At 44.1% G+C, this 16,780-nt stretch overlaps 1 protein-coding gene across 2 annotated transcripts in view; it reads left to right on the top strand.

Moving 5' to 3' along the window:
- Positions 1-16,780, top strand: part of Pitpnc1 (phosphatidylinositol transfer protein cytoplasmic 1) — a 337,842-nt gene that overhangs the window by 184,107 nt on the left and 136,955 nt on the right. For both annotated transcript variants that reach the window (XM_008843193.2, XM_008843192.2), the window contains exons 3-4: positions 5,794-5,882; positions 6,713-6,720. In XM_008843193.2, coding sequence (XP_008841415.1) covers positions 5,794-5,882; positions 6,713-6,720 — 97 coding nt within the window. The remainder of the gene's footprint in view (positions 1-5,793; positions 5,883-6,712; positions 6,721-16,780) is intronic.

The following is a 16,780-nucleotide window of genomic DNA, read 5'->3' as shown; positions in this document are numbered from 1 at the left end:
CTAGGCATGGCTGTATATCCTTGTAACCCCAGCGCTGGGGAGGCAGGAGGAAACAAATCCCTTGGGCTCTTTGCTGGCCAGCCGGTCTGACCTACTTGGCCAATTCCAGGCCAGTGAGAGACTCTGTATCAAAAGATGGTGGACCTAAGTTAGGACAGCTGGAGGTCTTCCTCTAGCCTCTAGACACACAGGCACATGCGCACAGAGAGCAAGTGTTTTGAAGTTTTTCTGTCAGTGATGTCAACAAAGGCATGTGGGGACACTGATACAGGTGTAGCCATCACCCCATGCCAGCATGTTTTCTGAATCTAGAGTCTAGTGTTGCTAAAGCTAGGGTGTTGGCCAGATAGGCTATTGTGAGGTTCTATCCAGGCCCGTGTGTGGACCAAGGACTTGATTCAAGCTCTCTGCCTTTCTAGAAGAAAGTCTCTTGTTTGACACCTAGTAGTGACTTTGAGTGACAGACTTTCTCTTAGGATTGTAGGTTATGTGACAGTGTACATCACACAAGTGACAGCAACAGCAGGGACTAATTTAATTCCATTTTCCTTTGCAGGTCCTGCTAAATCATTGCTGCAGGGAAAATAAATTTTACTTTGTCAGACCAAAATGATTCAAATAATGGTGGGTTCTGGGGAAGCTGGGGACTGAAAGAAGGGCTTAACAGTACTTAAATAGCACTGTTAGTCAGCTTCCTGTCACCATAATCAAATACCTGAGATAATGAACTTATAACAAGAAAAGTTTTATTGTACCTCACAGTGTTAGAGGTTCCAGAACATGATGGAGTGGCCCTGTTGCTTTAGGCATCTGGGGTGTCAAGTGGCAGTGGGGGAGGAGAGAGTATATGTCAAAAGAAACTCACTTGTAACCAGGAGCTAAAAGAGGAAGAGGAAGGGCCCGGGCTGCACAACCCTAACAGCAGGTTCTTCCCTAATGACTCATCTTCCTTTTAGTGGGCTCCCTTTCCAAAAGATCCCACCATCTCCCATAGTACTACCCTGAGGATCAAGCCTTAAACTCATGGACCTTTGGGAGACTTTTAACATCTGTCTTAATTTCTTTTTCTGTTGCTCTAGTAAAATACTCTGACAAAAGTAACCTAAGGGAGGAAGAATTTATTGTGGCTCATAGTTTGAGGTACAATCAAGGCAGCAGGAGCTTGAAGCAGCTGGTCACATCCCACCCACAGTCAGGTAGTGGAGAAGTACAAAGACAGGCTGCTGCTCAGCTCCCCATCTCTGTTTATACTGTTCAAGATCCCAGCCATGGAAGGGTGCTGCCCACAATGGGTCAGTCTTCTCTCTTCAATTAACATAACCAAAATAATCCCCCATAGGCATGCCCAGAGACCTGTCACCCAATAATTCTAGATTTTGACACATTGACAATCAGTAATAACCGCCACCACATCCAAGCTATAGCAAGCACATTATGAAGCTTGTTGTAAATGCCTCCTGTACTTGACCCAGTAGGTGGCTTACACTAAGATTGCTCTCCCAGACTAAAGAGGGACAGTAGTGTAAATTGTAACCACCATGTTGGTTGAATGACTGTGGGTTTTTAGAACATTTTATCAGAAAACGTTATGGATCATGTTGCTACCTACCCTGCATGAGTTGGGGATGAAACAGCAAAAATTAAAATTGTAGAATCTGGAGTCCTATCCATTTGCGGAATAGGAAGTCTCAAAGTGAGTGGAAACTTGCCAGTGGCTTTCATCTTCCTACCAGAAAATGATGGTTACTTAGGAGAACAGTTCTGCTAAGAGGCTTTTAAAATGCTATAGGGAATGCACTATGGAGAGAAGGCGGGATCAGACCCCAGAGACTTACATGGGAGGAGCCCAGTACCTTTGAGATGTGAGGTAGAGATGGAGCCACTCCCTGAAAGAGGACAGTGGAGAATGGGTCCTGAGGCTGTAGGGATGCATGCACTTTGTCTAAGCTAAATAATGCTGTGCTTCATTAAGGGAGAGTCTCCAACCCTACTTCAGGCCATTAGGGGCACCTGAAGGGGCTGAAGATATAGCTCAGTTGGTAGAGAGCCTGCCTAGCATGCACAAAACCTTGGGTTCGATTCCCAGCACTACATATACCAGGCATGGTAGTGCATGCCTGCATCCCCAGCACTCCAGAAGTACAGGCAAGAGAATCAGAAGTTCAAGGTCATCTTAAACTACATAACAAGTTCAAAGCCAGCCTGGGCTATATGAAACTTTGTCTCTAAAAAAACTCAGGAAATAATTGCCTGTGACTAGAATCCATGTGTCCCTCCACTGTCCACATATCACTCTGGGCTATGGGCACAAACAGGAAGGAGACCAGAGGAAGTCTGGCTCATGTGTGTTAAATGCAAACCAGCCAGTGGGATTTCCCCAGCCCACGTCAACCTCAGTTGCACTCCAGCGTCCGGAACTGGTGGAATCAATCATCAGCAAAATCTATATTAAAAAAAATAACAAAACCCTGTCAGGGAGCTGCCGCCTTTTGAAAAACCTGAATACAAGGTAAATGAGTGGCAGCCACTGCAGGGGCAATTTTACAGTGAAAGATGCTGCCTTAGTCTTCAGGGCGTCTTCGGCTCCCTCCTCACGCCCATTTGAGAGAACAAAGGCCTTCAAGTGCTGATCACCCAGTTTTGGGGAGAGCTGAGAGTCCTACCCTCCTGCCCCTATTTGTTTGGACCCTGACAAACAGCCCAGAACTTTGAGTGAAGTCCAGCTAACTATTGAAAATATGTGTTTGTCTTTTCCAAAAGATAGGCCTTGATACTCTCAGAAATGAGAGAGACTTTGAGAAGGCCTACCAGGTACTCAGTATTTTACTGACTCTGCTTGTCATTTTATTCCATAGAAGAGGAGGTGGGGCTGAGATTTTAGGGCTTGTGTTAGTCACACTGTGGAAAAAATAACTGACAAGCAATTCAAGGAAGGAAGGATTTACTTTGCCTCACAGTTTGGGGGCACAGTCCTTCTATCCAGCAGGAAAGGCAATGCTGGTGGGAATAGGGGGCAAGTGGTCACACCATGTCTACCATCAACAAGTAGAGAGAGATGCAGTCTGGTGCTTAGCTTCTTTCCTCCTTTTTACTCAGTCCTGGACCCCAGCCCATGGGATGGTGCCACCCATATTTGTCATGAATCTTCCCACCTCAGATGAATGTCTCTGGAAACGCCTCACAGATATACACAGAGATGTCTCCTATGTGACTCCAAAGCCAGTCAGGTTGACAATGAAAATTCATCCCCACAGGGCTCCGCTAGCTTGATATTTTCATTTTCTTAGTTATTGCAGCTTGACGTTCACAACTCTGTGTGTGTGTGTGTGTGTGCACATGCATGTATGCACGTGCCTACACATGTAGATACCAGCTGCAGGTGTCATTGCTCAGCAACTGTCTACCTTGGCTTTTGAGATGGGGTCTCTCGCTTTTGCTGGAACTTGTCCATTAGGCTAGACTAACTAGCCCAAGTGCCCCTGGGATCCCTCTGTCTTTGCCTCCCCAGTGCTGGGATTTCAAAGCTATACTATCATATCTGGCTTTTTCACATGTTTGTGTATGAGACCTCATGCTTTTACAGCAAGCACTGAGCTTTCTTCGCAGTCTCCTCAAAACGGCTTCTTCATCCCCTTTACTGCCAACATGCAGGCCTAAAAAGCTGAGAGTTTGTTATCTCCTGAGGTCTGATCCCCTGCTAGACATTAGTACCCCAGACTCAACTACCTCTGTGAAGGAAGGGAGCCCCTGGTTATAGTGCAGGAGAACATAAAATCATGAGCATACATACTTTTAAAGAACTAGTCTTACATATTCCCTTCACTACTACAAGGGATGGATAAGGAGTGCTGTGCCCTTGCACTATTCTGTAGAGTTTGCCTCTGAAGGAAAACCAAACCTAATTTGTATTTGGTTACAAATGGCCATGAGACCTGTTCCTGTTGAGAATCTGTTTTCTGTACATGGCTGACCATGACCTTGCACCAGAGGAGTGGCTCTGTCATTGGATTTCATTTCTTAGGGCTCACATGACAATTTTCCACAAACTGGGTGGCTTAAAGGAACACGTTTCATAGTTCTGAGGGCCGGAAGTCCAAAATAAAGGTGTTGAAAGTATTGATTCCTTTGGGGGCCTCGGCAAGGAAATCTACTGTGTGCCTCTTTCGTGGCTTCTGGTCTTTCTGCAACAGTTGTTGGCAACTTCCTTGGCCTGTGGATACGTCATTCTGATTTCTGCGGCCGTCTTCACATGGCATCTTCTCTGTGGCTTTGAGTCCCAAATCTCCCTCTTTCATTTATTTATTTTTATTTTATTTTATTTTAATTTAATTTAATTTAATTTTTTTGGTCTTTTTAAGACAGGATCTCCCTGGCCTGAAACTCACTATGTAGACAGGCTGGCTTTGAACTCACAGAGATCCACCTGCCTCTGCTTCCCAAGTGCGGATTAAAAGTATGTGCCACCATCCCTGGCCTCCTCTTTCATTTCTAGAGATACCAGTCACTGGATCCAAGATAATCTCATCTTCAGCTCCTTAGTTACACCTGCAAACTCTCTATCTCCAGGGGCCAGAGAGATGGCTCAGTGGCTAAAAGCACCTGCTGCCCCTGAAGAGGACCCAAGTTATGTCCTCAACACCCATGTTGAGTGACCCACAACTCCCTGTAATTCTAGCTCCAAAATATCTGAAGCCCTCTTCTAGCCTCCGCAAGTACCCACATACATACAGCTTATACTTACATAGACACAAGCACATATGAATAGAAATTAGAATAGATGCTTTTTAGAAAGACTACAGCTTCATACAAGATCATATTCACAGGCCCTGAAGATTAAAACAGGGGCAAGTCAGCCCGTTTCAGCCCGTTTCAGCCCCAAAGGCACTGTTTCTTGTTACTCTTCACGCAGTCATGTTTCCACTCTTTATGGCTTTCGTCCTTTTCTCTTTGTTTTCTTCTTTTAATTTTTATTTGTTTTTGGTATGTATACAATATGTGTGTATATTATCTGTGTTTGTAAACACTGTATGTTTGTGTATGGTGTGTGTATGACGTGTATATGTGAGTGCAGGTGCACACGTGAAAGGACACCTTCATCTTCCATCTGTCTGTTTGATTTGAGGCAGAGTCTCTCTTATCGTTTCTGCCTCTGTGGTGAGTATACCAGGCTAGCTGGGCCAAGCTCAGAAGATTCTCCTGTCTCCACCTCCCATCTGGAATAGGAGCACTGGATCACAGATGTGCACTACCTCATCTAGCTTTTTTTATGTGGGTTCTGGGGATCTGAACTCAGGCTATCAGACTCAAGCTACAAGCACTTCTCCCCACTGTGCCATGCCCCCAGCCCTGTTGTCCTTTTTCAAAGGCTGCTCATATGGGTTGTTGGGCTGAAGCCTGTCCCTAGCATTGGCCTGTCTCCACCCTATTTGAGCTTAAGCATCCTTTAAACCACTTTTCCCATACCATTTCCCTGTGGCAAAGGCCAAATTGGCCAAACTCCAAATATGGTGCCTCCCAGGGCCTAATTCTTACATTCAGTCAAAGAGGAAAGACTTACAGCCCTTGGCGCCTTCCTCCTCCAAGCCAGGCTGTCTGCCTTATGCATTGTGAGAGCACATAAATGTATACAGGGACTCACTAACTACGATAAAAACCAGGGAGATGGGTAAGGATGGGCAAGGAGAGGAGACACCTCAGAATTACCCTGATGGCGGTACCATTGTATCCAGAAAGTTGCAATAAGACTCTGAACAGACTTTTAATTATATATTTTTTTTCCTTCTTTCTTCTTAGCAAACTTCCTAGTTGGGCTAGAGCTGTTGTCCCCAAAATATTTTATGTGACTGAGAAGGCTTGGAACTATTATCCCTACACAATTACAGGTAAGTCCAGCCACATGAAGAAATGCAGAGATATAGCAGTCGTGGAATTTCACTCAGTGAGGGCTGACTCTCCCTGCAGGGCCTTGTGGGTGCTCTGGAGAACGAAAATAGAGCTTTATAGCTCTATGGATTTCCTTATCCATATTTTTCCCTGTAGTTTGTCATGAACAAGTTGTTCAGTTTGGCTTGTTTTTATTTTACAGCCTGCCCCAAAAGATCATCATTTCTATAAAATTTTCTGTTTAGTTTCCTGCCACCTCCCCTCTGCCTGCTCAGAGAATGTGAAATTCTTTAATATCACTATCCCTGTAATGCAATGATTTAAAAAAAAAAAATCTCTATATTGAATAATGTCCAAGAAACTGCCTCCCCTGCCCTCCCATTCTGAAGATTTCATTCCAGCTCACACACAAAGTTCAGGATCCTGCTTCAACATCTTAACAAGCTCTTCATAATAGTTGTAAAAGCTGCTTTTCCACCTAAAAGATTTCTTCTGTGGTTAATGAAATGTTCTACTGGAATTATTAGTACTTAATTCTGCTTTTAGAATACCAATGCTGGGTTTTTAATTAGCTGCAAACCTATAGACTAATTGAATTTTGTCTCACTGACCTTATCTGGTCAACCACAGGAGCGTCATGTGATGAAGTTTCAAAGCCAATGTGGAAATATTCAGTATTTATGGAAGATTGTTAGATGTTTCTTTAGCACATTTTTACGATTGTAACTTGCTGGTATTTGTTAGTTGTGTGGTTTGTGTTCAGTATCACTGATCTAATTCATTGTTCTTCTTTTCTTTCCCGTGTCACCATCTGAATGTCTGGAATCAGAATACACAGTAAGTTTCATTTAATTTTTAAAATGCTCTGTCTGATCCATGGACTAATTGGTCTATGCCTCATATTTATCTTGTTGATGTAGTAGTTTTAATAAAAAGGAATAATTCAGAATAAGAAATATTTAAATGTAGGCTATTATATAGCTTTATATATAATACAATCATCTCAGTGGTCTTATTTTTTTCAAGAATATTAATGTAATTCAAAGTGCCATAATAGTCACTTTACATAATTAACTTACTCTTGTAATTCTTAAATAACCTGACTGACTATAATATAAGAACAGTGTCTAGCAATGTGTTAGGAAAGATAATGTGGTGTTTGGGTGGAGGGAGGGGCTTGTGTATTGGGAAGATACATACGCAAAGGATCATACTCATGACAGAGTCCTTTGTTTATGTGACTTAAAATAATTTAATCTCAGGCTAGAGAGATGACTTAGTGGTGAAAAACACTTGCTGTTCTTCCAGAGGACCTGGGTTCGATTCCCAGCACTCACGTGGTAGCTAACAACTGTCTGTAACTCCAGATTTCAGGGGATTTGACACCCTCTTTTGGCCTCTGTGGACATTGCACACATGTGGTGCACTTACATGCATGCAAGCAAAAAACTCATACATATAAAATAAAAATAATAAATAAAATATTGAAAAAATAGCCAGGCATGGTGGTGCATACCTTTAATTCCAATACTTGGCAGGCAGAGGCAGACGTAACTCTGTGAGTTCAAGTCCAGCCTAGTCTACTTAGTGAATTCCAGGCCAGCTGGGGCTGCAGGGAGACCCTGTCTCAAAAGACCAAAAACAAAACAAAACATTTAAAAATATCTTTTAAATAATAATTTAATTTTTTTCTCCTGTCCTAAGAGACAGGCCCTAAAATACTGTTATTGTGTTGTGTTATTTTCTTTTGGGTCATCTTCCCTGGTGGCCCACAGGTCAAGCTATCCTAACAACAAAATGCTAAACTGAGTTGTGATCAAAGTTGAGTTTTTTTATTTCAGTCAAAAAACTGGGCGAGGGGGGCAATGTAAAATGTAGAGGAACATTATTTATCATGTCCTTGATGTAAATGGAGCACATTATTTATCATGTCCTTGATGTAAGTGGAGCACTTTACACTTATTAGGTACTCATAAATGATTATGGAATGACAGAATGGCTGGGAGGGAGGGAGGAGCATCGGAAAGGGTTACCTGGGTCCTGAAGTCTGATAGACCTGGGTGTTCCCTGGTTTCCCACTTGCTGGCTGGAGTTGCTCGGTAGCTGGTGTCCTGATTTCCACTTCCTCCACCCAGGCTGGCCCCAGCTCTCACATATCTTCTGCTGAATGAAAAAAAGAAAAGTATCTGTGTAGGGGATGTTGTTAAGTATTTGAAGTTTTCTATAAAATTAAATTTATTTCACCAACAGTACTGTTGGTCATTACTTCATCTCATATTAGAGTATTAACTGTCATTTCTTTTTATAAAATAATAGAAATAGATAGTAATTTTTACCTAATGCCCCCAACTTTCAAAAAAGGGCAACAACTCTAGGGCAAAATTCAAATTTAAAAATTTAGGACGTCTTTAATCCCAGCACTCGGGAGACAGAGGCAGGCGGATCTCTGTGAGGTCAAGGCCAGCGTGGGCTATATAGTGAGTTCCAGGCCAGCTAAGGCTACAGAGAGACCCTGTCTCAAAAAGACAAAAAGAAAAAAGAAAAATTTAGGAACGCTAAAGCAAGCAGCTTAACTTTCCTGAACCTGCTTTTTTGTCTCCTAAAATTGGGGAGAAATCTTTCCTCCTAGACCTGTTAGCAGAAGGATTCAGTGATCTCACATGGAGACTGGAGAACATTTCAGGAAATCACTTCATTAATATTTTCTCCCTGTGGGTCATAATGGTGTCTGTCATTGCCAATGAAGTCAGAGGTAATGTGTAAACACGGGCACGATCACATTTACACAGACCAAATTTGGCCCCTGGGGGACTAGGGAGCTGGGTCAGTTGGTTAAAGTGCTTACTGTACAAGCATGAAGACCTAAGTTCAGATCCCTAGTACCCACATTTATAACCCCAGTGCTGGGTGCAGTGATACACATCTGTAACCCTAGTGCTGGGTGGTAGTGTATAGAGACTCTCTGAAACCCATTGGCCAGCCAGCCTAACTGAATCATTGAGCTAATAAAAGACCGTATCTATAGAATATGCTGGAGATAGGTCAAAGAAGACACCCACCATCAACCTCTGATTTCCATGACTTGCACAGCACATGCATACAAATGCACCTACATGCATATGTGCAACAAACACATATATACAACACACACACACACACACACACACACACATACATACACTCAGGAGGTAGACTTTGGAGTTGATTGAATGTTGCCTCTAATATCTTCAAATGGCTTACATTTTCATTTGTTAGTGGGAAAAATATAAAAACTACCTGATGAAAGTGTTGTGACAATTGTATTAAATAATGCTTTGAAATATTAGCCTGCTGCTTGGTACACGGTCAATATTCAGCATATACTTGTTCATGTGTTGTACGATATCGAGAGCTGCCATCCTCCTGATAGACACTGCAGGGGAGCTTAGTGCTGTTAAAGACAGACAGGATTCCAGCCATTGTTCTGGAAGGTATTGGTTGTCTAGGGAGTTGATCTCTGATGCTATCCTTCTTCCCACTTCTCTGAAAGCTTGTACCTAGACTTTTCATTTGACATGTAATCAATGTGGACAAGAGAGTTCTTGCCTGTATAACAACACAAACGCAGTTGTTTACCTACTGAGCCTTAGAATTAAGTCACCTTGATTTGACCCCATAGCGATGTCACTCATTCACTATGAGCTCGTGACAGGGCATAAAATGTAGACATGACAGATAATATTGACAGGGAAATGAAATTTGAACAATCCTTAGTGATACTGGGTCGTTTCTTAAGAACATGGACATGTTAGTTACTTTCCTCATTGCTGTTACCTAGTCCCTTATAAGAAGCAGCTTACAGAAAGAAGGGTTTATTTTGGTTTACAGTTAGAGGCAATACAGCCCATCATGGAGGGGATGGCATGGTGACAGGAGTGTGAGGCAGCTGGCCACACTGCATCTCCAGTCAGGAAGCAGAGAGAGATGAATGCTGATGTCCAGCTCCCTTTCTCCATTTTATTCAGTTCAGAACCCCAGCTCATGGAATGATGGCACTCACATTTAGGATAAGTCTTCCTACCTCTATTGATCCAATCTAGAAACTCCCTCACAGGCATGCCCAGGTTCTGGAAACAGAAGGCAAACACGACTCTTGACCCCACTATCCTGTGGGCCAGTGCACTTCCCCCATTGACGCTTTATAGTGGGCCTCCCTCCCTGTAAACCTTCCAGTGGCTGGTACCTCTACTGATATGGGGCCTTTGCCTCAGCAGTATTCCTGCAGCTTAATGAGGCTTATAAAGAGACTGAGTTATTTTATTCCTGTTCAAGAAAGTCTGGGGGCACAAGACATCAAGGGGAAGTTCATTCTATTTGTCCACTTTTCTATCACATGCCTTTCTGTTTAACTCAACATTTCACTTACCCTCACATTATTCTGCCCTCCTTTTGAAAATTCTTTCTCCCTCCAGTCTGTGCATTGCAATCTTTCGGTATGAAGTCAGCAGGCATTCACAAGTGCTAGTGCCCACATGTGCAAAACATCATTCTTGATGACACCATTGATCAGTTCCCTCTGTCTCTGGGGTCATAATCTGGTGGCAAATAACTGAACATCCTTGTCAAAGCCTGAGAGTCATCTGCAAACCCTGGGGTCTTACAGAGGCTGAAGGGACTCAGCTGGTCGCAGACTTGCCCCACCAGGCTGCACAGCAGCAAGCCGAGGTACCAGCTGAAGTTCAGACTGGAGGCAGGAAAGAATGAACACCAAGGGGAATCTGGTCTGACAAGCCACCAGAACATTAAGGAAAGGCCCCTGGCCTCTGGATCAGGGCCTTGGCTTTTAGAGTCAGGGCTACAGGGTGTCTAATGCAGAGACAGGCAAGGGCAATACAGCAGTCTTAGGCGGGAATACTCACATGGTACTAGGAGGCAAAGTCGTCAACCTTCAAATGGAAGTATGGGCTGTAGTTCCATTTGAATTTTCAGATAAATGGTGAGAGAGAGAGAGAGAGAGAGAGAGAGAGAGAGAGAGAGAGAGGAAAACTTGCTGTAGAAGTACCTCCTGTATGGGCACAGTTACTCTAAAAGGCTGTTATCTTGTATTCTCTCTGGTGCCCCTATAGAGGAAAGGTGGCGGTGTGGCAGAGCTGGGGTTAGAACTCAAGTATATAATCAGGTTATAAGAACAGACACCCTCTGGACAAAACATGAAGAAGCAGAAGGAAGTATCTAACCCAGGATCCTAGCCTACACTTGGCATCGACAGGAACTCCAAGGCCCGTCAAGTGCTTTGCGGAATCATTGAAAGGCCTCTCCTGTGCAGGAACCACTAGAAGGGCACTTCCCTCCCTCCATAAGGATTGGCACAGGGGTGAGATGGAGGGTGGGGGTGATAAATGGGAACAGATGAAGACATAAGTGTCAAGACTTTTTATTTTATTTTTTACTATTCTTGTGTGTAATGTTTATGGTTTGTGTGTGAAAGCGTGAGTATGCCCATGCTCTGGAACGTGTGTAGAGGTCAGAGGACAACTTGTGGGAGTTAGTTCTCTCCTTCCATTGTGGGTTCTAGGGAATCTAACGCATGTCATCTGGCTTTCATGGCAAGTGTATTTACCCACTGCACCATCTCACTGGCTGTTCTTGATGTTGAGACAGGGTCTCAAGTAGCCTAGGCTGGCCTCAAACTCACTATATAATAGAAAATGACCCTTGAACTTCAGATCCTACTGCCTCTACCTCTTGCATGCTGGAATTGCAGGTGTGTGTCATCATGTCCAGTTTATATAGCACTGGGGATTGAACCCAGAACTTCATGAATGCTAGACAAGCACTAAACCAGTAGAACCACATCCTAGCACTTATAATTTTTTTTTATGGTGGTGGTTTGGAAGAATTTATTTATTTAATTATTTATTCATTTTTAATTTTTTTTATGTGTATGAACATATTGCCTGCATGCCTGTAAGTGCACCCGTGCCATGCAGTGCCCTTGGAGGTCAGAGAAGGTGTTGGATCCCCTGGAATTGGAGTTACAGATAGTTGTTAGTTGCCACGTGGATGCTGGGACTCAAACCCTGGTCCTCTGCAAGATCAGCCAGTGCTCTTAACTGCTGAACCATCTTTCCAGCCCCAATTATTCATTTATTTATTTATTAAGAGAGGGTTTCATGTATCCCAGGCTGGCTTCAAACTCTCTGTAGCCAAGGATAGCCTGTGAGTATTTCAATGGAGGCCTGCATTATATATAAATGTTATAGTTGGCGAGAAATGCAGTGTAAGTGAAATTTGGGGAGATTTCTGGGGAAATGTGGCATTTAAGCTAAGCTGAGGGACAGTAGAACTCACTCTGCAGTTACCTGTGCTGTCTTGGCTCAACCTCTAGAACAAAAGACCATAGACCAGAGGACTTAAAACAACAGGGATGTATTTCTTGCCCTCTCTGAAGGCTGAACGTCCAAGATCACGGCTGAGAGCTGCTCAGTTCCTGAGGAAGAGTTTCTTCTGGATTTACAAATAGTTTCTCCCCACATCCTGACATGGTCAGGAGAGAAAGCCAGCTTTCTGCACTCTCTTTATTAGGGATTAAATTCCATCTTGGGGAATCTAGTCTCATAATATTATCTAAACCTAATTTCTGCCTAAAAGTCCCAGCTCCAAATACTGTCACATTGGGAGTCAGGACTTTGACATCGAAGAAGGTTGGGGACAACTGATTGTACAGCATGCTGATTTCCACCCTGTGGGTAAGTATCACCACTAGCTAGATCATGACCACCAGGACAGGTGGAGGGCAGGTCAGGGTGCTTCCAGGGGGGTGAGGTCAAGGTCTGCATTTAGTCTCCACAGGAAACATGTTGTTCCTGATTAGCTTGCTTTTATTTTCCATCCCCAAAATAGTCCATCTTCTGTTTCCATCTACCCAGTCACTAGGGATCTGAACTTTTCCCTCTGGCTCCAGGTGCACCCCTGCAGGCCAGCACCCTGCCTGACTTAGGCTCAGCCACATTCTCACAATCTCTGCCCACCCTTTCTTCAGAACATAGTTCTACACCAAGGAGGGATGGAAGATGCTATCGGTTGCCTTCCTCTTTCTTCCTGTCTAAAATGCTCTCTAATTGGGCTCTCTATCCCCCAGTCTTTTAATCCTAAATGCCTGTTTTTGATGTCCTTCTCAAGCTCCAGATTTTCTGTCCTATATCCAAAAGCAAAACATCCCCCCAACCCCAGATCCCCAACTAGGATCAGGGCCTACATAGCCCCTCTTTTTGGGAGGAAGCCCCTGGGGCTTCACACGCTGCAGACCAATGTCCTGTGTAGATAACAGTTGCCCAGAGATATAAGAAAGTCTGTACCTGGGACCCCTAGATCTGTAGCCGACTGTCCAGCCTGTTACTTGGATCCTACATCTCATCCTGATTTGTGGCAAGAGCCTTTCTACATTAAGATGATTCCAGTTAGCAAGACATAAAAGCATTTTTACCACTGCAAGTGGTTGTGTGTTTAGAATTATGTAGAGACGTCATTTGCCCAGGAAGTGGAAAAATGTCTTTAACTTGATTATGGGAAAAATCTTAATTACACAGCAAACAAAGAGCAACAAGATGACATTCTTCCAGAGGATGGACTGTTTAACCAGCTCTTCAAAACCACCAGGTCCTTCTGAAGTTTGTTGGTCACAAAAGAAGGTGCCAAGGAGACTGGCTGTTGTCCAAAGTAGTTGATTTGGAGTTTTTATTCTGTAGCTAAAAAAGGGGAAAGGAAGAGGGGGAAGAGCAGGAGGAGACAAAGAAAAAAGAAGAGGAAGAGGAGGAGGGGGAGGAAGAGGAGGGGGAAGAGGGGGAAGAAGAGGAGAAGGAGGAAGAGGAGGGGGAGGAAGAGGAGGAGGGAGAGGAGGAGGAAGAAGAGGGGGAGGAGGAGGGGGAAGAGGAAGAGGAGGAGGAAGAGGAGGAGGAAGAGGGGGGAGGAGGAAGAGGAGGAGGGGGAAGAGGAAGAGGAGGAGGGGAGGAGGAAGGGGAGGAAGAGAGGAGGAAGAGAAGGAGGAAGAGGGGGGAGGGCGGAGGGGGGAGGGGGAGATGGAGGGAGGGGTTCTTCCTGCACAGTTGACTCTGGTTCCATCAAACCCACTGATCATTTAGCCAAGGCTTAACTGTGGTCTCCAAGCGGGGGGAAGAGGATGAGGAGGAAGAGGAGGAAGAAGAGGAGAAGGAGGAAGAGGAGGGAGGGGAAGAGGAGGAGGAGGGAGGAAGAAGAGAAGGAGGAAGAGGGGGGGGAAGAGGAGGAGGAAAAGGAGGAAGAGGGAGAGAAGGAAGAGGAGGAAGAGGGGGAGGAGGAGGAAGAAGAGGGGAGGGGAAGGAGGTAGTGATGGAAGAAGAAATTTTTAAAAATATATGCATTTATGGGGCTGGAGAGATGGCTCAGCAGTTAAGAGCACTGGCTCTTCCTGCAGAGAACCTGGGTTCAGTTCCTAACACCTACATGGCAGCTAACAACCACTTATAACTCCAATTCCAAGGGATCCAGTGCCCTCTTTTGACCTCTGCATGTACTTCACGGCAGAGGTGTACCTACTTGCATGCAGGCAACACACCCGTGTGTGTATATGTGTGTGTGTGTATTTTGGGTGGCAGGATTTCATGTAGCCCAAGTTGACCTTGAAGTAGCAGCTATGTAGTCAAGGATGATTTGAACTTCTGATCCTCCTGCCCTCTACCTCCTGAGTATTGGGGTTATAAGTGTATGCCACCATGCTGTGTTTATGCTAGGGAAGGAGCCCAGGGCTTCATGCATGCTAGACAGGCACTATCAGACAGCTGCAGCCCCAGCCCTGGACACACCTTTCTGTTAGTTCAAATAGCAGCCTTTTTACACGGAAGCAAGGCCATGAGGGACAGTCTGCTGTTATACAACATTTTAATGATGTAGATGAAAGAGAGAAACAAAGTTGTAGCAGAACAGAGAGAGTGAAAGGACTCTTCAATGAGCACCTCAAACCATCTTGTGCCTCCTTGAGATGGTGTTGTACAGGGTTGGCCTAGACAAGCCGTGGACAGAAGCATAGGGCTGTTCATAGCTGAGAGTCTGTCATCAGTCACCGAGGACGAATGTGGGGCATCCTTCCCTAGAGTGGTAACAGGGAGTCTGAAGTATTTTTCTAAAGGCAGTTAACTGTCTTGAGTAGGATATTCCTTCTGTCTTGGCCTTATCAGGCTTCTCTGTCATAAAAAGAAGATAAGTGTTCCATAGTCTGATGGCCTGGGTCCCTCTCCTATTTAAGCCTCCCTCCCATACCTTCCATGGAGTCCCAGCTAAAAGGTAGTGTAAACTACTAAATTACATAACGAGAGAACCAGGGTCAAGTCCGGGGAAGGATGTGTTTATTATAGCAGAGCTCACAGACTGGTGGTTTTGTTTGTAAGGAAATTAGAACACCAGCTGGCCAGCTCAACTACTGTGTAAGGTAAGAGAATGAAGCTCTGCGAGTTCCCTTCTCTGGGGCCATGGAGACATCATCAGCCAGTTAGGAAATGATCATTGTCTCTGTTTTACAGTTCACCCTGAATACCTGATGTGGTACATAATTGATGTGGGGGTGCAAGGGAACAAGTAAAGATCTTTTTTAGGAATAGAACCATGTGCCCACCATGGCAGACCCTACAGCACTTGAGACTGAGGCAGAAGGAATGTGAGTTTGAGTCCAGCCTGGGTTACTATTGTGCCTTAGCATCTAAAGTGTCCCCTACAGGCTTGTGCTTGAATGTTCTCCAGATGGTCATAGTATTTCAGGAGAACTTTTTGGAGTTCTGACAGAAGTGGGTCACTGAAAGTTGACCTTTGAAGGGCATACCCAGCCCATGGCAGTATCCTTTTCTGTTTCCCAGTCTACCATGATGTGAACAGTCTCTGCTACATGCCCCCGTCACCATCTGAACTGCTCAGCCATGCCCTCTCTCTGGACCAAGCCCTCTAAAACTGTGAGCCAAAATAAACCTCTTCTATAAGTTGTTCTTGTCAGACATTTTGTCACAGCAATGCAAAAGCAACTAATCCAACTACAAAGGAAAACCTTGTCTCAAAAAAAAAAAAAAAAAAAAAAAAAAAAAAGAAAGAAAGAAAAAGAAAAAGAAAAGGATGAGGAGAAGAAAGGGGCCATAAAGGCCAGGGGCATGTTATAAACCAGGCCAGATAAGGAGTCCTCCAATCGATAGCATTAATGAGGAAGGCAGCAGTAGACACAGGCTAGAAGATGACCCTCACAGAAAGAGTGATAGAGAGCACAAAGTCATGGCATGAAACAGACATCATAAATAGAATCAAACTGACCACTCAGAAATCCAGAGAATTTAGACAGAAGTTATCTGGAACCATGCATAATGATGATTTAAGATCTAAAGACAAAAAGGGGTGGGGGAGAGAGAGAGAGAGAGAGAGAGAGAGAGAGAGAGAGAGAGAGAGAGAAACAAACATGAGCCATGCATGGGGTTAGGAGGCTAAGGAAGACTGCCATGGATTCAAGGTTAGTTTGGGCTACATAGTGGGGTCGGAAAAGCCTGGGCTATAGAGTAAGGCCCTGAAAACAAAATACACAGCAAAAAAAGATGACACGGCTAATTAAGTAAGGGAAGGAATAAACATATTTCACTACGGCAAGACTTCTCAGGCCTTTATTCTGATGGAAACTGTAATTTGCAGCACTTCCCATATTTATGTGTCCATGGCACTTTGGGGTGTTCCAGAAGCTTAGGGTCAGAGCTATTATACTACATAGGCCACTGGATCAGATCTGATCTAGTAAATGTTATTTTCTTTAGGCTAATATGTTGCCTGGGATTAATACTGCACAGATATCAAAGTTTTTTTTTATTTTGGGTTTTTTTTTTTTTTTGGTTTTTTTGAAACAGGGTCTCCCATTGGC

Source organism: Nannospalax galili, unplaced genomic scaffold, assembly GCF_000622305.1.
Source record: "Nannospalax galili isolate Female #2095 unplaced genomic scaffold, S.galili_v1.0 scaffold781, whole genome shotgun sequence".
Classification (NCBI taxonomy): Eukaryota; Metazoa; Chordata; class Mammalia; order Rodentia; family Spalacidae; genus Nannospalax; species Nannospalax galili.
Note: the sequence above shows the minus strand (reverse complement) of the source record. Positions and strands in the feature narration are given on the sequence as shown.